Below are 24,371 nucleotides of genomic sequence, written 5' to 3'. Positions count from 1 at the left end.
AACATGTGAAATTTCCATTGAGTCTGTGCGTAATGCAGTCTGCAAAATCCACTGTGCTCCAGCCCGGAATTCTAGTGTTGTGAAGTAACATGTATTTGGGAACGTCCTGCCTTATCGTCCACTACGCTATTGCGCATCCCATACTATTCATATCAATCATTGCATTCTCGCCATGGCCCCTGTCCGAAGGACATTAAACAATAGAACTTTATATCTGCAGTCAGACCTGTGGGCGTCTCCTCGCCGCTAGCTGAAAACCGAAAGCGCTGTCCTTCGAATTCCTCATTTGCAACATCACGTCGAAAAGGCATCTGTGACCGCTTGAAATCACAAATTCATCCATGTAGTGCGGCAGTGTGTGCAAATGGCAACTGCCTTCACTCACAAATGGGACGCCCCGCCCGTCGGTGAACCTCGGTACAGTGCTGCATGAGGGTCCACCGTTAATCGAGTACTACATTCCACTGACCCTTCACAAGTTTGTTCGAGACTGTAAAGATAGTATGTGAAACAATGGGACCATAGCAGAATGAACATATGAACCAATATTCCACTGCCATCGGGATTAAATACATGATTGTAATAGCAAGATGCCATGCGTCGAATTGCAGCGTTGTGTGCGGGACGTGCTCGCCCAAAGGGGATTGCAGCTTGCACAGGTGGAATGAATCACCACAGGTGGAGGCTATACTGCCTGAAAACACATAAATTGCACACCCAACCCCCTCCCACAACCACACCCACTCCAAAATGCTACCGGCAGGACTAGCGATGTTGGCCCTGGGGGACCTGATAGCACTGCAAGTACTCCAACTTCAAGAAGAAGACGAACACCAACTACTACAACAACCGGCCGCACAGAGGAGACGCAGGAGGAGGAGGAGGGCAAGGCAGGGCCAGCAAGGCCCACCAGCACAGCCACTACCACCACGCAGGCAGCCCGCAATCCCACGCCTCCGAGCTCATCCGTTCAACCTCACTGATGAGCAGATCCACACCCTCTACCGTTTGGACCAGGACACCATAACCGCCATTGTGGACATGACACACGCTGACCTTGCCAGCATGATAGATATCCCAACCGCCATCCCACCCCTACTGAAGGTGGTGTCTGTACTACACTTCCTGGCCACAGGCACCTACCAGCAGACAGTCGGACAGTTGCATGGCATTTCACAGCCACTGTTGTCACGGACACTATTGCAAGTGCTCGATGCCCTCCTGAAGCACGCAGACGACTACATCTCTCTACCACGCTCGGAGCAGGAAATTACGAACACAAAAGTGGGATTCCATGCACTTGCCGGCATACCGGGTTGCATTGGTGCCATCGACTGCACCCATGTGGAATTGGTTGTCCCACATGCCAAGGAGGCCCAGTACCGCAACCGAAAACAATACCATTCTCGTAATGTACAAATGGTGTGTGACTCCAACAGGATAATTACACATTGTTGTGCCCGATTTCCTGGATCAACCCATGATTCTATGGTCTTGAGGAACTCTACAATACCACGCTACATGGAGCGACATGCAGGGAACAGATCCTGGCTACTCGGTGAGTCTCATTTCATGCATGATAATGTGGGGTATGTGATGCGGCAATGACCTGGCAGGAAGGGGGGGGGGATGCGTACGTAGCTATGTCATTCCACAAACATCCTTTATTGTCCACATACAGGTGATGCCGGGTATCCACTGAAGAGATGGCTCCTTACACCACTCCGGAACCCACAGAACCAGCATGAGGAGGACTACAACCATGCCCACTCACGTACCCGTGTAGTCATAGAACAGGCATTCGGCCTACTGAAGGCTCATTTCCGCTGCCTCAGCAGGTCTGGCGGGGTACTCCTGTACCGCCATGAGAAGGTTGCAAAGATGGTCATGGCATGTGTCATGCTACACAACATGTGCGTACGTAGAAATGTGCCCATGCCCCCTGACGCAGAACTGCAAGCACCTGAAGATGGTCATGATGAGGGTGGGGATGTGGCAGCACCTCAAGGAGTCCGCGAGGCACAGGAGGGCCGTGAAATTCGTCAGATTATCATAGATTCATGCTTCTAGCACTCACGCCTGGTGGCTGATACATGGACATGGGACTTGTGGCACTGTGTGTGTCTGGAACATGCACAATATGGACTGTACGCCTATAAAGGCCTCGTACACAAAGATCAATGTCCACACATCTCATTGGATGATTGTGAAATGTTTATAGCATATGTGAAATTATGTTACACACCCCATCGACCCGCGTCCCAAGAAAGCCCAACACACCCCCTCCACCCTCCTACCTCCCCCCCGAACACCAGTGTCCAAAGATGCTCATTGTCAGTGGGCAGACGCTATTGCAAGCCCCCTCTCTGGGTATCAGGGGCACCCCTGCCTGTGGAGCGCAGGTTCCTCCCAGATCTACGTTGGGGGCTGCCCTGGACGGAACTTGCAACGGATGATGTCTCTGCCTGCTCACGTCCATGCATGTCCCTAAGGGTTTGTGAGAGCTCAGTGAGCACACGGCACACCGCGGCAAGTTCAGCACATACGTCTTTGGACGTCGCATGCAGTTCCCCCCTCAGGCTCTCGGTGCTTCTCTCCATTTGTACCCTCAGGCTCTCGGTGCTTCTCTCCATTTGTGCCCTTAGTGTCTCTGTACTTCTCTCCATTTCTGACCTAAGTGTCTCAGTTGATGTTTCTATGGCTGCCTTAGTACCCCCACATTCATCAGCATGCTCCTTGAGGAGCGTGGCCAGTTGCTGCTGTTGCACGATCACCTGGTCGAGGGACTGTTGCCTCTGCTGGGCCATGCCCATTTGCGGTGGTGTCACAGAGGGGCTGATCACCTCATGTTGCCTTGCCACAGGGCTTGTGGGGGATGGCCAGTCGTCGTCTTGTGGGTGCCCCTGCGTGGTATCCTCATGGTGTACGGGATGAAACAAACAGGGGGATTGAGACAGGTCATGGATGGATCCTACATCGACAGCACCGTTTTCTGTGTCGGAGCATGCTGCCATTAATGCAGTGTCACCTATGGTGCTGCTGCCACCAGAAGCAGTGCCTTCTGTGGCATCCATTGGGGGGACCTGTGGTGCTGCTGTTGTGGGCATGCTGGCTGCTGGGGTGCCTGTTGAAGTCCCCTCCTGTGTGCTGCCACTTGATTTGTGCTGCTGCCGTGTCTTGATCCGTGCAGCTGAGGTGGAGGGTCTTTGGCCGTTGGTCTTGGCCCTCTTTGCAGGTGTGCTGGTAGGGGTGTCCTGAAGCTCGTCGTTTGAATCGGACCCTGTGTTGGAGTAAAGGAGGGCGAGCGTTATTTATGGGTCTGTGGAAATTGGAATGGCAATGTGTCACATGCATCGGGGTGGTACCTGAGGGTGATTTGGGTCAGGGCCTTGGAGGTGGTTTCATTTTTGTGTGGATTGAGGATGCAGTTGTTTTGCAGCCTGCAGTTAGGGTGTGCATGCTGCACGTGTAGAGGGTGTTTTTAGGATTTTTAATTATTTATGTATTTAAAGTGACTTTTAAAGTGCGCTATCAGGCCAATGTATGTGGACGTTCTCCTGGACATGTGTTTCTGTTGCACTATGTGGACACATGGTACTTCACATGATTGGACATTGTGGATTTAGCATTGTTTTATTTGGCCCGCCTACCTGATTCTTCGGATGTCTGCACTCCTTTCTCCATCCCTCCGACTCCCTCTATACTCTCCATTCCAATGGTGGAGGCACAGATTTCTTCCCAGGGGGTCAACTTGATGGGTGATTCCGATCCTCCCCCGGTAGCTGTGGCAATGTTACGGTTGGCTGATAGTATGCTCCGTACGCGTATCCGCAAGTCGTCCCATCGCTTTCTGCATTGCTGTGGGTTGCGGGGTGCGGTCCCCACCTCACTTACCCGCTGTGCCACCAGGGCCCATATGGCCTTCTTGTTCGCAAGTGCCGTCCTGGTCATTTGCGTCGAGAAGACGACGGCAGCATTCTCCTGGAGGGTCTCTGTGAGCACGGTGAGTTCCTCATGGGAGAAGTGGACCTGCCGCTTGCAGTCGCACACTTTTTTTGCAACTTTTCCCATTTTTATTGTTTTCACTAGGGTGGCTAACGGGTTGGGATGTGTCTCAGGGTAGGATTTTTGATGGTTGTGTTGGGATTCTGATTTTATAGGTGTACGGCGCGCTGTTTCCCGTTCCGGGCCCATGTTTTTACTTCCGTTTCCGTATATTTACGGTCACCGTATTTTGCGATTACCGCTCATTACGGTGACCGCTATGATGGGTGGCGGAATTGCACCTAGGGCGCCGTACGACGGCGGTGAAGGGCGTTTTGGGGACATTTCCGCCATCGCGGACTTTGCACTTCCGCCATGGCGTAGTGCTCGTGCCCGATGGGTCAGAATTAGCCGCACTTTACTCCGTCGTGCAATGGCGGAAACGCTATTTACGCTATGGCGGTCAGGTCAGTTACTTTCCGCCAGTGTCGTAATGAGGGCCAGAGACTCTTATCTCCTGTGCCTTTTCCACACTGAAATCCTGCTTGCAGTGTGCCAACTGTTTCATTTTCATCAACACAGGACTGCAAATGCTTCAAGATAACCTTGGCAAAAATGTTGCCTTAGCCATCGAGCAGCGATATAGATCAATAGTTTGGCGAAGGCCTGATACCCTCCTTCTTATAGATGGACACCATTTCTGCTAGGCGCCAGGAGGTGGGAACATAATAAGTGTTATTGGATGCTTTGAAAAGGTTTCACAGAACCAGTGCCCAAATAGAAGGTTCATCTCTAAAAATATCTACTGGGACCTTATCGGCTCCTTCCGCATTAGCTGCCTTATGTGTCATTATGGCAGACTCCACATCTGCAATGCTGAACGCCAGCTCTCTATCTCCAACTTCGGGAAGGGAATAAAACTTTGCCCCATGTTCACAATCCTGCCCTCCATCATACAGTGCAGAAATGTGGCTCAACCAGGCCCCAGCAGTAATACAACTCTGTATGGTGCCATCCCCATTACCTCTTTGCCTGTTACCAGCTTCAAAAAGGTTACACTGGGCCTCATTACAAGAAGGGCGGAATGAGATTAACGGCGCCGGTAATGGTGCCGGTGCCGTTAATCCCATTCCGCCCTATTACGAGGTGTCCTATGGGGGCTCAAATGGGAATGGGGAAGACCGGGTCCGGGTTCCCTGAAGGAGGAAATACCGGGCCCTCCAAAGTCAGAATGGCCCGGTATTTCCCCATTCAGGGAACCCAGACCCGGACACAATTTTGGAGGCAGCCTTGTCCTTATTAAGGGCATGGCTACCTCCAAAGTCGTAATGAGGCCCACTGTCTCCACTGTCCAGCACCCCTGCCAGGCAATCCCATTTTGATTTGCGATAACTTTCATTTTTCAATTTCGGAATTTTCTTGTATTCTGAATTCCTAGTGCCTAATTGTTACGCTCACCTGGTTCCCACAGGGGCGTAGATCGAACCCGGACAGCTGTGGCCTCCACCAGTGTGAAGCGTAGGGCAAAGATGACCGTCTGGACAGACCCCCTCAGTCTTGTACGCTTGATTCGTAGAAATATTCTCCTGTAGATGGAGAAAGGTATTTAGCCCCGTGGGTGTGAATGCAGACCCCCCTCCCTGCTCCCGTTCTCCCCACTTGCCACCTCCGATATTCCCGGTCAGTGTCCTCACCTTATGTTTTTGATTGGTGAGCTCTCCATCCTGCGTGGTATGCAGGGGCGCGTAGAAACCAGTTACTTCACTGGTTTTAGGTGTTGGGGTTCTGGACGATTATTGAGTCCGGAGTTTGCCAAGTTTTTAAAGAGTTCAAAATGTCCAAAGTTCACTCTTGAACTCCCCTGTTGATTTGCGGCGGCAAACTCTGTCTGGAGGTTGCTGGCGGCGTTCAGTTAAGAGTCTGTATTCCCAAACTATCCTGTAAAGATGCGTGAGATTAGCTCACTGTCTTTTCCTTTTTTCCTGGATGCGGCGTATTGAAGAATAAAGCCTCCGGTGATAATCAGGTAAGTCTTGTAATATAAGTGATTGGGCCTCATTCCGAGTCCGGCGCTAATGGAAAAACAATGGCGGTAAAGTAATACCACCATCCTTTTCCGCCGTGGACTATTCCGACCCATCACACCGTAATTACCGCCGCCGTAAAGTACGACGGCGTAAATAGCGGACCAGTGTCGCGCGCCCGAGACACCACGTCGTAAATAACGCTAAGGCGTTAACCAGTGCTGATCCCAAGTAAAGCGGACACGGTAAAAACGAGCTCCACAAGGGCGCAAAGTACCTTAACGCCATCTCGTAATTACCGGCATCGCAGAGAAGGTGTTAACAACCCTGAACAGTGCCAGAAAGAGGAACAGGTGCACCCAATCAGCACAGGTGGAGTCCATAGAGTCAGGCACAGCACAAAAGGAGCACACCCACACACCACACCCCCTCCCACACCAAGATGATACCAATTCTCGCAGCATTCATGGAGCTGGAGGCCCTGCTTGCAAGCCAGCAACTACGACAACATCAACAACAGCAACCACAGCAACCACAGCCCCCACCACAGAGGATACACAGGAGGAGAAGGAGGCAGAGACAGGCCCAGCATGGCCTACCGGTGCAGCCACCATTACCACGCCGTCAGCCCCCAATTCCACGCATCAGACCCACCCCCTTCAACCTCACACCAGAGCAGATACACACCCTGTACCGGCCTGACCGGGACACCATAACCACCATAGTGGCCCTGATACATAACGACATAGTGAGCCTAATAGAAATCAGCACTGCCATCCCCCCTCTACTAAAGGTAGTGTCTGTGCTCCACTTCCTTGCCACAGGGACCTACCAGCATACAGTGGGGCACATGCATGGCATTTCACAGCCCATATTTTCCCGGATACTCAACCAAGTGCTCGATGCCCTCCTCAAGCACAGAAGGGACTACATATGCCTCCCCCGGACTCCCCAGGAGACATATGATACCAAAGCTGCCTTCCATGCACTTGCAGGCATGCCAAATTGCATAGGTGCCATCGACTGCACACACGTAGAATTGGTGGTTCCCCATGCCATGGAGGTGCCGTATCGCAACCGCAAGCAATATCACTCCATCAACGTCCAGATGGTGTGTAATGCCAGTAAAGCCATCACACAATTCAATGCCCGATACCCCGGATCAACTCATGACTCCTTGGTCCTGCGGAACTCTACACTACCACGCTACATGGCGCGGCATGCTGAACGACGTACCTGGCTGCTTGGTGAGTAACCGGAATGGGCCATGGAGGTCCATTGGGGCTGTGAATAGGCTGTCAGCATACTGCACCCGGGTGGTAAAGGGTGGGGTAGAGAGATGCATACGGATGGGACAGTCAACGCCATTGTACGATGTAATGGGGTGACTGTATCCTGGGACATGTGTGCATGGTCAGTGAACACCTGCTGCAATGTCAGATTAGCACAGTTCTCCACCATGATTGCACGAACACTTACCTTCATTCCACTCTCATGCAGGTGATGCTGGCTACCCATTGAAGCCGTGGCTCATGACCCCGGTCCGCAAGCCACAAAACAGGCACGAGGAGGACTACAATAGATCTCATATCCGTACATGGCTGGTGATAGAGCAGACCTTCGGCCTTTTGAAGGCACGATTTCGTTGCCTCAGCCGGTCAGGTGGGGCCCTCATCTACAGCCACGAGAAGGTGGCCAAGATCACCATGGCATGTGCAATGCTGCACAACATGTGCATCCATCAGAACGTGCCACTGCCCCCTGACGTGGGTCTGCTACCACCAGATGAGGAGGGGGAGGAGGAGGAGGAAGGAATGGCAGAACAGCATCACGGGGCCGATGCACAGGAGGGACGTCACGTGCGACAAGCATTGATTGACCAATATTTCTGAGTCACAAGTCAGCTGAGGGGGTGAGGATGACAGGACATTGGGCACTGGGTGTGGGGATACATGTACTACATGCACTGTGAGACATTAAAAGACACATGCACAATGATCAATGTCCACTCTGTTTTCCAGGATACACCAAACTGTGTATTGTATAATCATGTGAAAACGTGTACAAATAATCCTCCACCCTCACCCCCCTCCCCCCCAACTCCCACGCACACCCTCACCCCCCTCCCCCCCAACTCCCACGAACACCCTCACCCCCTCCCCCCCAACTCCCACGCACACCCCCACCCCCCTCACCCTCCCCCCACAATAGCCCCACAATGGTCCCATCAATACTACATAGGCCACGTGTGTGGCTTCATAGTCAATGGGCACTCCCCAAGCCTGGGGTATCATTTTCGCATTGTGCGTTGTGACCTGCGGACCGGGCTGGTCTGCGTGGAGGAGCACTGGGAGGGTGGTTCCTCCTGCTGGGGCTGAGGTCTGGGGGTTGCAGCCTCCAGGGCATCAGCAATCCTGCCGAGCACCTCACAGAGCCGGTTTGGGGATGTAGTGATGACCTCGCCCAGAGCCTGCAGGTCATTGTGATGCACCAACCCTGATTCCCGGTTGTCCCGGAGAAACTCCTCTATCATGGCCGTGAGGTTCTGGGAGTGCACAGCTTCTGCGGCCGATGTGGGGGATGTGGTTGGCAGGCTTGGTATTGGGCCTGCAGGCCTCTCAGGTGTTTCGGCAGGGGAAGTGGGCTGATGTGAGACAGGTGTTACCCCTTCGCCTGTGAGACCTGGGCCATCACTCGACCCGAAGTCGCTGTGTGCAACCTGGCTGTACGATGGTGACTCAGGGCTGTAGACATTGGTCTCCTCCACGTTGATCACGGAATAGGATATGGGGCTGTCTGGCACACTAAGGAGGCACATGGCAGCATTCTCCCCTGACATGCTGGATTCCTCAGGGTGCAGCGTGGGGCATGTTTCCGGCGGAACTGCAGCCATGTCCAGGTGCGCGGGTGGGGATTGTGTACCCTCCATGGGGGTTGCTGGAGCAGGTGGTGTAGTATGGGCCTTATGTCTGCCAGCAGGTATGCGCTGTACCCTGCCCCTGTCCCGGGAGGTACTTGGCCGGGAGCCTTCCTGCTCCTCACTTTCATGACCGCTACCTGTGGGGGGCAAGAGAGAGACAGCATGATCAATGATCTGGGGGTCATCATGACTTCAAGCCTATGGTAACACATTGGGAGAGCAGCGTCTTGGTGATCTTTTGGTCGGTGAGTGAACTTGGCTTGGATGGTAAAAGCATACTGTTGGCGGGGTCAATCATGTTGGCGGAGTACTGTGGTGAGTGACATTGACCAGCTTTCTGTGTGGCATGGGCAATATGGGTGTCAGCCTTGCACCTGACATCATCCTGGGTTCCACTTGTTACAACATGGTTGCAGGTGGGGGAGGGAGGGGGGGGTCTACGAAGCAAACATGATGTGACTCTTTGGCCGGCCCTTTACGGTGACTTACATTAGGGATGCATGTACTGTTTGGACTCATGACACTCACCTGCATCAGCGGATGAGGGATCACCGCAATCCATTTCGCCAACACCCTCGATGGCTTCTGTGCCCATCATCTCCGCACATGTTTCCTCCCAGGGCATCATTTTGATGGGTGAGCCTGGGCCTCCTCCTGTCTCCAGGGCCTGCTGACGGTTTGCTGACAGGATGGCCCGCACCCTGAGACGGAGGTCATCCCAGCGTTTGCGGCAATGCGTTGTGCTGCGGGGGGTGTTCCCAACGGCGCTCACCCTCTGTGCGACCAACTCCCATATCTCCTTCTTTCTGAGGATGGTGGGCCGATGCATGTCGCTGCAGAATACGATATCTGCATGTTCATGCAGAGTGTCGACCAGGACCTGTAACTCATCCTGGGTGAATTTTTCTTTTCGGATGCGCGCAGCGCCCTTTTTCAGAACTTTAGGCATGATGCTGTTCTCTGTAGTATTTTTGGTCGATCTGAGTCCTGTATGGAGTCCTGTTTGTCCTGTATGGAGAGGATTGCAATGGATTGTGATTTTAAATATGGCCGCCGTGATGCTTCCCGTTCCTGTGCGATGACGTTATTTCCGTTTCCGGTATTTAAAGGTGGCCGTAATTTACTCTTAGCGTAAATTACGGTCTCTGCTAATTACGGATTCCATCGAAGGCGATGGTGTTAAATACGTCTAGGTTTATGGCGGTAAGGGGTTTGACGGGACCTTTTGCGCTATGCCGCAAGGGAGTTTACCGCCATGGCGGAATACTCGTGCACGCGAAGTCGGAATATGGTGGAAATAGCGCCTTCCAACCACATCGTACATGGTATTTACGCCATGGCGGTAATTAGTGTTAATTACCGCCGGACTCGGAATGAGGCCCATTGTCTTTTTAGTCTCTTTAGGCTCACCTTGCTTTTTCTTGTCTTTTACCCAGGTGTTGAAAATCACTGAAAAAGTGACGGAGGCAGCGCCAAGTCGGAGATGCTGTGGGCTGGTGAAAATGGAGCGGCGCTGCAGCTGGGATGCGACGCGTGCCGGGAGAATGTCCCTTCAGGCTCGGAGCGATGCAGGATCCGAAATCAGGTGAGGAAAGTCTGTAATCTAAATTTTTCTTCTGTTTTCCTTTCAGTCCTAGGGGCTCCGTGTTCGAGGCGGGCATGGCAGAAGGCTGGATGCAGGTTTGCAGACACGGTGAGCGTTACGCTGCTAAATGCAGAATAATGCAAAGCGTGTGTTGAAGATCGGGCGTGGTTTAAATAGCTTTGAAAGTATTCCCAGGTAAGAAGTCCCTAGAACCACACCTGAGTGAAAAGTAGTCCTTGTGGAAAAATAGTCCCTCCAGGTCTCACGTTGGCCTGGATGCATGTGCAGCATGGTCTGCCTGAGGTAAGTGATGACTATGAACCTGGCGCCTTAGGTGCCAGGACTGATTTGTACTATGAGCCTGGCGCCTAAGGCGCCAGGACTGAACCCAGATAGCCCCTAGCCAGGGCTTCTGAGGTTTAAACAGATGTCCGGATGCCTGCTTCGGGGGCGGATGGGCTTGGTCCAGCTGCCCGGGGGTAGGCATCATTACAGCACTCCCCCCCAATGCCCTCCCTAAGGTTGTTCTCCTCTGGGCCCTGGTTTGTCTGGGAAGTTCCGATGGAATTTCTTCACTAATCGAGGTGCATGGATGTGGTCACTGGGTTCCCATGACCTTTCCTGTGGTCCGTAACCTTTCCAATCGATTAAATAAAAAAGTTTAGATTTAACCATCTTAGAGTCCAGGATATCTTTTATCTCGAATTCAGGTTCTCCATCTATTAGGATGGGATCAGGTGGCTTGGAAAATCTTGTTCCGGGTTGAAATAATTTTAGAAGTGAAACATGGAAGACGGGATGGATCCACATACTAGAGGGCAATTCTAACTTAACTGCTACCGGGTTGATTATCTTTTTAATGGTGTAAGGCCCCAAATATCTAGGATTAAAAGTTTGAGTCCCTTTTAGGGGTATGTGTCTGGTTGCCAGCCAAACTTGATCTCCAATCTGATAATCGGGAGTGTCACTCCTATGCTGATCGGCATTCTTCTTGTATTTCTCCTTTGCTTTTTTCAAATGTTCAGTTGCTTCCTTAAAGGCTTGAGTAATAGTAGAATGCAGATGATTCACTGCCGGCATTTCCAAGTGTTGGGGTGAATCAAGTTCTGAGGTTCGAGGATGATGACCATAAATGGTATAAAAGGAGCTTTGTCCGGTTCCTGAATGTACTGAGTTATTGTATGCGTATTCGGCAATCCATAATATATCCCTCCAATTGCCCTCGGTCTGATGTAACATGCAACGTAGGTATTGTTCCAGAGTCTGGTTGGTCCTTTCCGTCTGACCATCGGTCTGGGGATGGTGACTAGTAGATAACCTCATGTCGATTTGCGCTAGTTGGCAACATTTCTTCCAGAATTGCGAAATGAATTAACTACCTCGATCTGACACCAATACAGAAGGAAATCCATGTACTCGAACGATGTTTTCAAGGAATTCCTTGGCCAAAACTGAAGCGGAAGGTAATCCCTTTAAAGGAATAAAGTGAGACATCTTGGAAAAAAGGTCAACAACTACTAGAATGGTGTTAAACCCATTACATGGAGGTAGATCTGTAAAAAAGTCTAGGGACAAAGTGTGCCAAGGTGTAGGCGGAATATCCAAAGGCTGTAAAAGACCGGCTGGTTTCTTCTTCTGGCTTTTGTTTTGGGCGCAATCCCACAAGACAACACAAATGACTTTATGTCCTTTCGCCAGGTGGGCCACCAGAATTGTCTTTTAATTTTAGCTTCAGTCTTTGCAATACCTGGGTGTCCTTCCATCAAAGCATCATGGTAATTGGAGATTACCAGTTCTTGCAGTTCCTTGTGTGGTAAAAACAGACGCCCTTGATAGTAGGGTAACTCATTAATGACTGAATAATCTGGGCCTCTTTTGTTCCAGTCCTGCAGGGCTGTTGAATCGAAAAGTTGTTGAATCTTTAAATGAACATCTTCTAAAGTCTGTAAAGTACTTACGCCGAGGATTCTTTGTCCTGGAATTATGGGTACTGGTTCTGGGTTCGAAAATGCTTCTCCCAGTCCTATTCGGGATAAGGCATCTGCCTTACCATTCTTGCAACCAGGTAGATAAGTAATCACGAAATCGAATTCGGCGAAGAATAGCGCCCATCGGAGTTGACGGGATGATTGGGCCTTGGCTGGTTTTAAATACTGCAGGTTCCTGTGGTCAGTGATTACTGTGATGGTGTGCCTAGCACCGAGAAGGTAATGTCTCCAAGCTTTGAAGGCGGATTTGATGGCTAACAATTCTTTATCGGTAACCGCATAGTTCAAGTTCTGAGGTTCAAGTTCTGAGGCCCATCCTGACCCAGCAATGTCATCTCTGTAGTGGAATGAGTTACAGGCCCTGAGGCAATTTCAGTTCCATCGACTGTGGTGACAACATCCGGAGTGGTCTTTTTGCAGAGAGATAGATTCATCCTAGAAGCCAATTTATGGTCCATATAGTTTCCTACGACCCCGCTATCGATATATGCCCTTGCTGCGTGCATACGTGATGGGAGTCTAGGATCAATGAGGACCATTGGTATGATTAGATGCGAGGTCTGAGTGTCCTTCTTCAAGCTCGGCAAGTGGACTTCTACGCTTGTCGGGCGTGGTCGTTTCCCGATTCAGTCTCTGTTTGATTTCTAACAGTTACTCCGGCTACTTTCTTGGATGGTTTAATTGGGCAATCTCTTAGAAAATGTCTTGAAGCCCCACAATAAAGGCACAATTGCATTTGTCGTCTTCTTTCTCTCTCTTTTTGCATTAAGGGTCCCTTAACTCCCCCGATCTGCATGGGTTCTGATGTGTCAGATCCTTTGGAGGTAACATGTGGTTTGACCAGAACTCGATTCTCGAATTTAGCTCGATCAGCCGTTCGATTCTGGAGTCGGTGGTCTAACTGGACTACTAAGTCTATATATTCTGTGCAATCCTGGGGTGGGTTCACCACTTGGGCCAAAACATCTTTGAGTTCACCCCGAAGCCCACGATGAAATAAAGTAATTCTTTTCTCCTCTGGCCAGCCGGTTTCTACCACTAACCTATTGAAGGTTGCGATATAGGTTAACAGATCCTGAGTGCCTTGTCGTAGGGATAAAAGTTCGTTATCCAAGGCCTGACCCTGCGAATGCCTGGCAAATAGCTTTTCCATACTCGATTGAAAACCTTGAAAATCCCGAAGAAGAGGGTCATCTTGGCTGACCAGCGGGATTGACCAATCTGCTGCGCTGCCACTAAGGTACGACAGTACAAAGGCTACTTTGGCTTGGTCATTTGGGAAGGCTCCTGGTCTGCATAGGAAGTGCAAGCGGCACTGGTTCATGAACACGGCGAACCTTTTCGGGTCCCCAGCAAAACCTTCGGGTGGAGCTAAAGGAATGCTCCCTGGGAGAACCACTTGCACAGGATTGCTCGAAGAGACAGGATTTGGATTCCCTCCGAGTCCAGGTAGTTGTGCTTGGCCGGCTTGGCTTTGCAGCAGTTGTCTAGCAAGATCATCAGTGCGTTCCTTTGACAAAATAAGTTAAGTCCTGAGGGCATTAGTCTCTTGACGTGCAGAGTGCACCTCTGCCCTAAGTTCCCCTAACAGTTGGGCTAGTTGGTCGGTTTCAGAGGTTTCCATAACGCCCGGGTGGGGTTTTTTAGGTAGGCTTCGCGTTCTGTTACGCTCACCTGGTTCCCATAGGGCCGTAGATCGAACCCGGACAGTTGCGGCCTCCACCAGCGTGACGCGTAGGGCAAAGATGACCATCTGGACGGACCCCCTCAGTCTTGTAAGCTTGACTCGTAGAAATATTCTCCTGTAGATGGAGAAAGGTATTTAGCCCCGTGGGTGTGAATGCAGACCCCCCCTCCCTGCTCCCGTTCTCCCCACTTGCCAACTCCGATATTCCCGGTCAGTATCCTCACCTTATGTTTTTGATTGGTGAGCTCTCCATCCTGCGTGGCATGCAGGGGCGCATAGAAACCAGTTACTTCACTGGTTTTAGGTGTTGGGGTTCTGGACGATTATTGAGTCCGGAGTCTGCCAAGTTTTTAAAGAGTTCAAAATGTCCAAAGTTCACTCTTGCACTCCCCCGTTGATTTGCGGCAGCAAATTCTGTCTGGAGGTTGCTGGCGACGTTCAGGTAAGAGTCTGTAATACCCAAACTATCCTGTAAAGATGCGTGAGATTAGCTTACTGCCTTTTCCTTTTTTCCTGGATGCGGCGTATTGAAGAATAAAGCCTCCGGTGATAATCAGGTAAGTCTTGTAATATAAGTGATTGTCTTTTTAGTCTCTTTAGGCTCACCTTGCGTTTTCTTGTCTTTTCCGCAGGTGTTAAAAATCACTGAAAAAGTGACAGAGGCAGCACCGAGTCGGTGATGCTGTGGGCTGGTGAAAATGGAGCGGCGCTGCATTTGGGATGCGACGCGTGCCGGAAGAATGTCCCTTCAGGCTCGGAGTGATGCAGGATCCGAAATCAGGTGAGGAATCAGATTAAGTCTGTAATATAACCTCTTCTTCTATTTTCCTTTCTCTCCTAGGGGCTCCGTGTTCGAGGCGGCCGTGGCAGAAGGCTGGATGCAGGTTTGCAGACACGGTGAGTGTTACGCTGCTAAATGCAGAATAACGCGAAGCGTGTGTTGAAGATCAGGCGTGGTTTAAATAGCTTTGAAAGTAGTCCCAGGTAAGAAGTCCCTAGAACCACACCCGAGTGAAAAGTAGTCCTTGTGGAAAAATAGTCCCTCCAGGTCTCACGTTGGCCTGGATGCATGTGCAGCATGGTCTGCCTGAGGTAAGTGATTACTATGAGCCTGGCACCTTAGGCGCCAGGACTGATTTCTACTATGAGCCTGGTGCCTAAGGCGCCAGGACTGAACCCAGATAGCCCCTAGCCGGGGCTTCTGAGCTTTAAACAGATGTCCGGATGCCTGCTTCCGGGGCGGATGGGCTTGGTCCAGCTGCCCGGGGGTAGGCATCATGACACTAGTAGCCCTCTTTCAACTAAAGGTCCCTGTGCCAATATGGCCATTAGAGCCTGTTGTACTTGGGTGCAGTCCTGGTCATACCACTCGGCCTTGGTCAGATCCTTTTGTTTAGCTTGATGGCTTGGGTAGGTGACAAAAGGGGAGATACTTGCTATTGTTTTCTCAAAGGCTTGAATAATTCTCATATCCTGAGCTCTTTCAGAGCAGAGGTTCTCAATGTGGGAAAAGATTGTCTCATAGAACTGTGGTCTGAAGTCAGTGCATGCTGCGTTTACCCATCTAATACTCCTGAGGGCGTGGCCAGATACATCCAAAGCCTGGTTTGGAGCATTGGCGACCTGGGCCAATGCCATTGACTGAGTTAACATAAAAGTATGCCTGTGGTCAATGTCATTCTTTTCCAGAATTTCAAACTTGGTATCCTCTTCCAAGCCCCACCTGATATAAAAATATAATCTATCAGTGAGGAGCCACTAGGGCTCATGAATCTATTACTTGCTTGTTGATCATGGGGGAAGTGCTCATTACAGGCTCTTAACTCTAGCTCATGTAAAAGCCTAATTACATCTATGGCTAATGTATGGGTTTACTTAGCGCGAGGGGCCAATAGAGGCGGGAATTCCCAGACCTCATCTTGGTTCTAGGTCTGAGTGTGGTTCCAGTTGCATATTTAGATTTCAAGCCACCATAATAACACTACTAGAGGAATGGGAACCTCCTTCCCATGCTAGAATGAATTCATGTATTTCCCAGATGGCGATGTGAGAGAATTGGACATATTATATACATTAAATAAAAGAATACATTGGCCATCCAAAGCTGTTGCTACTACATATTGTAGGTCTGTCCTGCTAGCCGCATGGGGTTCCACCTTCTATTTCATGGCTGGGTAAATCAGCATTAGTAACTTACCACATGGGCAGCTTCTAGGGCCTTTATAGGCTGGAATTTGTCACAACTGATTACCTTGCATTTCCACTGTATCAGCTGCCCAGGTCTCTTACAAAAATACAAGTTGGTATCATCTAATACGGTTGGTCCTGCTAGGTTTTGTCATGTGCTTTATAAGTCCTGCAATGTTCCAGGGGGGTTCGCATCATCCCTCAGGTTGTTGTCAATTGACACATTCCAGGCCTTGCCCACCCGGAACAAAACTTGATCTGCGTGTTGCAGGATGTTCATGCGTCATGACTTATTGACCAGGGTTTCCACCATATGTTCCCTTTTGGCCCACAGGATTGCCTGTGGTGGCCCCTTCCAGTTCATAGCCTGGAAGGTAATCCCTCAGGCATATTGCGGTTCCCTTGGGTGTGTATGTTTTATAATCTATGGACAACATGCCCTCTGCCAGGTGATAGTATATTTGGATACAATCAGATAAAAAATGTACACCTCTCCTTCTTGCACACCTAAATATATCTTCCCTGATAATAGAAGCACACCCTTTCACGTTCCTGATCCAATGGATACCTTTATTTATTAGGGATGCTTGACTTTCATACAAAATCATGTGTCAACCTGGGGACATTATGCCTGACCACAAATGGCTATCCCTACCCCGGTTCTACCATTCCTGTGCGGTCTACCGCTCTCCTAGCTGGAACTCCCCTCCCAGTCCCCATGGTGCACTGTGCCCCACCTGCTTGTGTTTTCCTGCACACATGGGAGTCAATAGCTTCAATTAGGGGTTTTAAGCAGTTAGATGCTAATCACTCTTCATTGAGGCAGGAAGAGTTTCAACTAGCTGACCTGCTAGTACTTTGTGGGGCAGTGTTGGGGCAATCAGCCGCCACAACCTGAAGTGGCGTTTGGGTTAAGGTTCGTCCCTCTGGGACTTGCGGTCCCCCTTCCTTACTCATTCTTGTCGCTGCTGCCTCTACCCAGGTCCTGCTCCTCTTCACGTTTTGTACTCAGTTCCTTTATGCTGCCATCCAAGGATCTTATCGGCTGTGTAAGTTCTTGGATGACTCCCATTAGCTGCCCCATGTGAATATGAGTGTCTCCCATAGGGTCTCCCCTTGTGCTTGGATTGCTCTGCCCGACCTTGTTAAACCCAGGGCTCATGTAGTGGTGACAGGCACCTTATTATTGTTCACACTTCATTTGGGGTGATTGGAACTCTCTGTTTGCAATAGTTTATTTTTCTTACAAGCTGAGCTAAGAGAACAATTCCTACTTCTTTTCTGCCTTGCCTTAGGACAACATCTTTGAACCAAAGCAGTACCCTGCTGAGCCCCCCAAGCACTCAATGCAGAAAACCTATTTAATGTGTGACTCTAGGGTCATTTATGACAGTATCGACAGCCAGTACATAATTAATTAGTGGAAACATCATGTAGTCCTTCAGTATCTCAAATAGTTTTGATATTTATACTTGTGACAGTGCTAACCTCTGTCACACTCTTCGGAGGGTCGTCTTCTGTAAAAACACATATATTCGGTCCTACATCGCCAACTACATCAACTGGCACTATAAAATTCCTATCGCCTCCTCTTGTATGTCCCTTTTTCCAATTTCAAATGACTTTCAGGGGTCCTCAACTTTCTTTCTTAGCCTACTTTTGGCCAACATTTTAGCAGTCAGAATGCCATTTGTGGATTTGTTTGTGCAACGGGTACCCATATTGTGATTTCATCCTCAGCACTTTCTAAGACACAGTTTGAAGCAGGGTTCAATGCACATTGATTTATATTAGTTAAGGGGGCTTTTTCTACAGCCCTCGTCCCTCTCCTTCCAGTAGTGTCCAGACAATCAATGTCTTAGACCAAATCCTTGATTTCGGATGTCAAAACATTGACATCCTTGATTGGGCCAGGCATTTTTTAAATATTTTTTTTTCGGCCTGCTGGAGGGATAGAGGACATGGCTTTTCTCTTAGTAATGTAGCAAAGTGAAAAATGCAAGACACTATAGAATGCACTAAATTGTAAAGTGCAATGTGCACATGCTGACTAATAACCATACTTGCTAAAAATATAAAAAAAGTATCCCAAGTCTACAGCATTACAAACATTCATTGTTAACATTAAATAAATGTTCCTATGTGAATTTGTTACATTTTCAGCTCCAACTCTGTGATAGATATCGGGCCTAATTCACAGAAACGTTTTATAATGGTAAATCCCCATTGGAAAGTGTTCTGTGAATTGACTCCATTGTCTGAACATTCAGCCCACAAAAGAGATCATATCAAAAAGATGAATGACTGAGACCAGGGTCCATTACAACATAGGCATCAAAACATTGTTTGGTTTATTTTTGTGAGTATGCTTTGTGGAAAAGTCTCTACTCATTTTTGAAGACTATTCAAAAACATTGAATAACTTTTGGAAAGTGAGGCGAGATGCATTTGAGGCACTATGATGGGCCGGGGGGGGGGGGGCAGTGAGAGGGATGCCTTCCCGTTTGTCAGGACCTCATTTTAATATAACCAAAAATACTCTAACTAATTAATAGTCTAAAGGTGCGAGCAGCATTGCTATTTTGGTAGATATTAGTAATCATAGGTAGATGGGAAGGCCTGCGCTTTAAATGCGACATTGCATGCACTAGGCCCAAATTCACGAGACCACAGAAATCTCCTGCCGTTCCCGAGCTCCCATGAGGACAATCCACAGCCCCAACCGTCACAACGCCTATTACTTGTTTTAACAGTGTTGCAAGGATGTGTTTTTTACCCAAGATGAATGTGCTCTACAAGGCCGTGATCAGAGACCGGTGCCTGGTGTGCATGTTATCTCACACTGGCCAAAGCATGAGCCGGGTTAACCACAAGTTATATCACATATAACTGACTAAACCTTAAGATCCCTGAATTGCATGGCACCAGGTGCCCTTTGACCACCATCCCCAAACTAACAAGTCCTGAATTGTTCAAATAGGACAGACAGGGCACATCTTTGAGCTACAATCGTGTGATTTGTATTTCAAGGTGCTGGGAGGGATAAATTATAGTTCAAAATGAGGATGGGGACCTTGGAGCCAGATGACGTGGAGGGGAGTGAGTGAAATGCATGTGTGAAGGTTAGAGGGCCCGAGAACCTCCTTTGTGTCTGTTTTAAGGCCTGCCAATTGCACAGCATGAGTGATAAAATATTTATATGGTAGGAGTATAATTAATTTGTTTTCTGACCTTCGACATGAGAAGAAGATGAGCCCTGCAGCACCCACGTGATGTAAGACGGACGGACTGGGCTGGGACCAACAGACCACCACCCCTTATGGGTAAAAGTGGAACATGTAAAGGGTCCATCAAATCAGCCGCGCTGGTTTTTACTGTATGTTGTTGCATCATCATGATGCTGTGTATCTTTAAAAGTTTCTGCTTGTACCTCTTTTAGGCAGAACGTTCTTACCAGCAGAGGTATTTGCTATTGCTCTCATTTGCATGTGAGATTAAAACTTGTTATCCTTACAAGATCGACTTGGGCCTTTCTTCCCTAGCGGTTAGTATTCTCTCTGGTGTGAGTGTTTAGGGGTGTGCCTTCATAACCTGAAACATGACACTGGTGTCTTTGTTTTCCTTTCTCCTTTCTAGCAGTGTTTATGTCAGTGGGCTACATCAGACTCATTTTACAGCTACAGTAAATCTCATTCTGCGAAGTGTTTGTTCCACAGATCAAAAATGTATTTCATTAAATGCATAAATGCCAAGGATTCAGAAGCCGCATTGGCCAATATGCTTCCACAAGCTTGCAAAATTATGATGTGCTGTCTTGGAAAATAATTTGCAGAATGTGGCACAGACTGCGCTAACAGCAACACATCCCAGGGCCCTGAGGGTTGTGCAGCATTTGTACACCTTCACATCACAACTTTAATTGGCTTGAAGCATTGGATGGAGAGCCACACAGGAGTAAAGAATGGCCACTGTGTTGCTCAGCCCCAATAATCGGCAACTAAATAAAGCATGATGTTACCCCCTGCAGAGATATGTTCAAATAGGTCTTCATTTTCAGAAATCAAGAGGACTGGCAATGGGCGGTGTCTTGGGTCCTTCCGTAGGAGACCCTTTAAAAGCAGTGGCTTGATGCCACCTTTTGATCGAACAGGGATAATAATTATAATAATTATAATTATGGAAGATCAGGATGCATTCTTCTCCCACTTCAAAGTAGGGTCGGCAGCACAATGCTTTACTATGCAGACTAAACTGAACAAAAGCATGCTTCTGTTTTGCAAGATCTGTGCAAATCTGCAAGGAGTGTTGTGAGTAAGCCATATGATCATTTTGTAGTTGAGAATTCTGTTCCAATCAGCATCGTATAATTTGAACAAATTGATTATGAAACAAAATTACAGGAACTGCCAAACAGTGGATTAATAAGGCAACATGTAATAATGATCAACCTACTTAAAAATTGTGTCATATTATTTTAAGCCATGAAGAGTGAAAATGGAGGTTCAAACGTGAAAACCCAACATAAAGGGTACCAACCAACAGTCTGGAAAGGCAGCAAAATACAATAGAACCCAGTAAAAATGTACATATTGGAAAAACACAATTTACACTGAAACCACTGCATATAGAAATCTATCAGGCTCCAAATATGGAGATCCTTGACGGTTTGTAGTTGTTTGATAGAGTGCTGGTAATTAAAGAAGAAATCAAGTCGATTGGAATTATTATTTCACTGGTATAGAGGCTCTATTTATAGTCTAAGATTCCTTGCATTTTGGATCTTCCAAGTGATGAGCATCCTAGCTTTGAAGGCCGCAAACACCCAAACGATCTGAAACATTTCTGTTAAGTAGGAAAGAATCAACTTGATAGTCTGTTTTAGGATGAACCAATGAAGGAGCTTCTAGAGAGGAGTGCATGTTTACAGTTCATGGAACTTGTCACCAATCTGGCGCTCACCTGCATAGTGGCAGGGGAGCAAGAAATATAGTGGGTAACTACAGGTAGATGATTTTTTTTCAGTCTTGCTGATAAATCACAAGCACTTGAGCCAGAGCATGGCAGGAAGTTTGGAGACATTCAGGTTTGATTGCCTGCAGGCCATAACGGGGGAAATCAGCCTTTTTAATAACATACTGGACTGAAACCTTAAAAGACAAGAGGGGGTCCAGCAGAAATCTTGAAGAATTTTCAGTGGGGGCTGTAAAAGCATCATGAATCAAGACACAGACAACAGATTCAAATTTCTAAATAAATGATGTATTACTCTTAAATATCAGGATGGACTAAGACCTAACTTGTGCTTCACGGGAGCACTGGTGAGCAGCGTCTGCCGTCTTCGAATCTTGCTGTACGCAGCTCTGCTCTTCTTTAGCAGAAGCTACCCATGCCCTGCGGCGACCAGGAGATTCGGTGTTCCACAGATCCTGCTGCGGACACAAGGCAACAACAGCTGCAGGTTTCTCAACCCTCGCACAGTCAACTCTGGCCCCGGCATCTCTTTTGCCCTCCTGCTCAGCACAGCGTCCTTCCTGCCGATACCTCTCAAGCCCGCCCCGCTTCTGAAAGCTGTGTCCTTCTCTCCAGGCCAGTTTCTTCTCACTGCTGGGCGGTCTTGCTTTTTATAGACCTGAGGCTTGTTAAATGTTTGCAGGTGCAAGTCCTTCACTTCAGTTGCCTGACCATAGTTAAGCCTGTTATCTGGACATGCCTGGCTGGTACAATGGAACTCCTCCACATCCCTCTTCTTTGTCGCAGTAACAAAGTGGTGTGAATGAATGGAAATGTGCATAACTCCCAGTTGTTTCTTCCTTGGTTTGGTATTGATTTGATATTCTTCTGCATTAAAAGGGGAGGCTGATGGGTGTTTAACATGCCCAAATGAGGAAGTGTTCTCTTAGTGGATCTCTTCCTCGTCCCAGCATAACAATGGCCTTTCTGAGGGTCATTTTGCAAGGAAGGAAAGGGGAAGGGTTGACAGTAACCTTCAAAAGCTGCTGGGACTGAAGGTTCATTGTAAAAAGGGAATGGGGAATACACTGTCACCCCTTGGACGTCCCCTCGTAACTCCCCAAGTCTCGTCCACGCATGTGACCTTCCCTTGCAAATCCACCCTGAGGGTCAGGATACAAAAGGGATAGCCTTTCCCTGGCCACCTGATGTCAGAGAAAAAGAAGTGAGGGCGCCCCCTGGTTCGTCGCAGGGCAAGACGAGGAATAACCATGATATTTCCTGCATTTCCACCTGGACAGCCACAAGCAAAATCGTGTACTCCTTCTTGGTGAGATTTAGTTTATGCAAATGATTTGTCACCAAGTTTCAATTTGACTCAAGCAGCCTTTCAGTTAAGATTGTCTTGGGCATCAGGTAGAACTGTGAGCCACCTGCAAAGTGGTTCACCGTGTCCCAAGGCACTTTCAGCGTGAAGATATTCCAGTGGCTTCATCGATAGGTGAAATATCTTGGGGACGACATCAACCCCTTGGGCATGCCAAATGAAACAGCAACAGGGGCAGGCTTGCATTACCCACCTGGCCTAAATAGGAACTGGCAGCCAAGAAGATCAAAACGTTGTGAGTGAATTTCTTCCAATGTTCAATGCAGATCATGGCACAATCGACAGAGAGAAACAACAACTGAATGACGCAGGCCCCACCAGTATTCAGAATACTAATACATCACCCAGCACCCAAACGTCCACTGAGAAAGAGAGAAGGTAAAAAGACGAGAGGGCTTTTAAGCTAATGCTGAGACCAGGATTTTACCAATGAAGATGAAAAGAGGCAGCTGCATTTAAAGTTGCTTTAATCTGCTCTGTGATGTTGGCTACAGAACTATGACATGAGAGGGTTTTGTGTTTTCCTAGATCCAAAAGCACAACACTATCTGTTACCATATTAACTACCCGTTGAAAACAAGGAAATGCATCATGTGGTGAAATGCAGTAGGCAAATGAACTAATGGTAAATTGTTTGTCTCCCGAGATGTTATCCCAATAATTAGCATTCCAATTGTTTGATGTTTGCAAAATATAAGATACGGTTTTAAACAATATTCTAGAAGGGAAAATGTGTTTACCCCATAATCAGTGAGTACGCTGAAATCCATAGCCTTGTCTTGTTCATTTCGTGGCACAGTCTTTCTCGGCATACTCCCATATGGCTGTCCCATCAATAACTGGTTTAAAGAGACAAAACCACACATTTAAAACCCATTGAAACAGAAATGCATCATTTTTTTTCAAATCAATTGGGCCTCATTAACAGTTTGGTGGTAAATCTGTGGTAAATCTGCATATTCTTAGCCAAACTTGTTTATTTATATTACCACTCTATCCCATGGAATTACCATGAAATTACGAGTTGTGGTATGGCAGTGTTCAATATGCACTTTTAAGGTCTATAGAACTTCATGGGGATTTTTGCTATATTGAGTGGTAATACCGTGCAGTAAATCCACTGATTTTAGGAGGTAAAGTGGAGAATTCACCTCTAGTATTTTTCTAAACATGAATCAGCCTAATCCTAATGTTTGTTCTGATTACAAAATATGAGGGTTTGATGTATATGCATGATCCATATAATAGCAGTGTACTAAACACAAGAATCTTGAAGGAAACTACACCTTGTCATGATTATCGATGTTCATATGTCCTATGCTCTGTATTCTGAATGTGTGTGTGTTTAGCACATGATACACTTGGAAAGTAACATAAGGTTTAATTTACAAAATACATAAGTATTTAATTTGCCTTCTAACGTGGACAGGTGAAATATTGTGATAGTAGTGATCAGGTCGCCATTTTCATGCACTTAACAGTTCCAAAACCATTGCCAAAACTGAGAATCTAGAAACTAGAGCAACCTTTGAAATGTACTTCTTTTGGCTTGCCAAGAATTTCGTTTGGACGCTAAGCCGGTATTGGACTTTCTATCCATGATTTCACAGGTGACTCTAATGTCTGTACTTCTGCTAGTCTATAATAAGAGAATTAACT

General features: G+C 48.1%; 1 protein-coding gene across 1 annotated transcript in view; it reads right to left on the bottom strand.

The window, feature by feature from the left end:
- The window catches only part of LOC138510283 (transmembrane channel-like protein 2-A), a 614,464-nt gene that overhangs the window by 489,921 nt on the left and 100,172 nt on the right, over window positions 1-24,371 (bottom strand). Inside the window, exon 6 of the mRNA XM_069625813.1 lies at window positions 23,453-23,551. Within this exon, the coding sequence (XP_069481914.1) occupies window positions 23,453-23,551 (99 nt within the window). The remainder of the gene's footprint in view (window positions 1-23,452; window positions 23,552-24,371) is intronic.

Source organism: Ambystoma mexicanum, chromosome 6p (genome assembly GCF_040938575.1).
Source record: "Ambystoma mexicanum isolate Mex_15411 chromosome 6p, UKY_AmexF1_1, whole genome shotgun sequence".
NCBI classification, from domain to species: Eukaryota; Metazoa; Chordata; class Amphibia; order Caudata; family Ambystomatidae; genus Ambystoma; species Ambystoma mexicanum.
The sequence above is the reverse complement of the archived record's forward strand: the minus strand, read 5'-3'. Positions and strand labels throughout refer to the sequence as shown.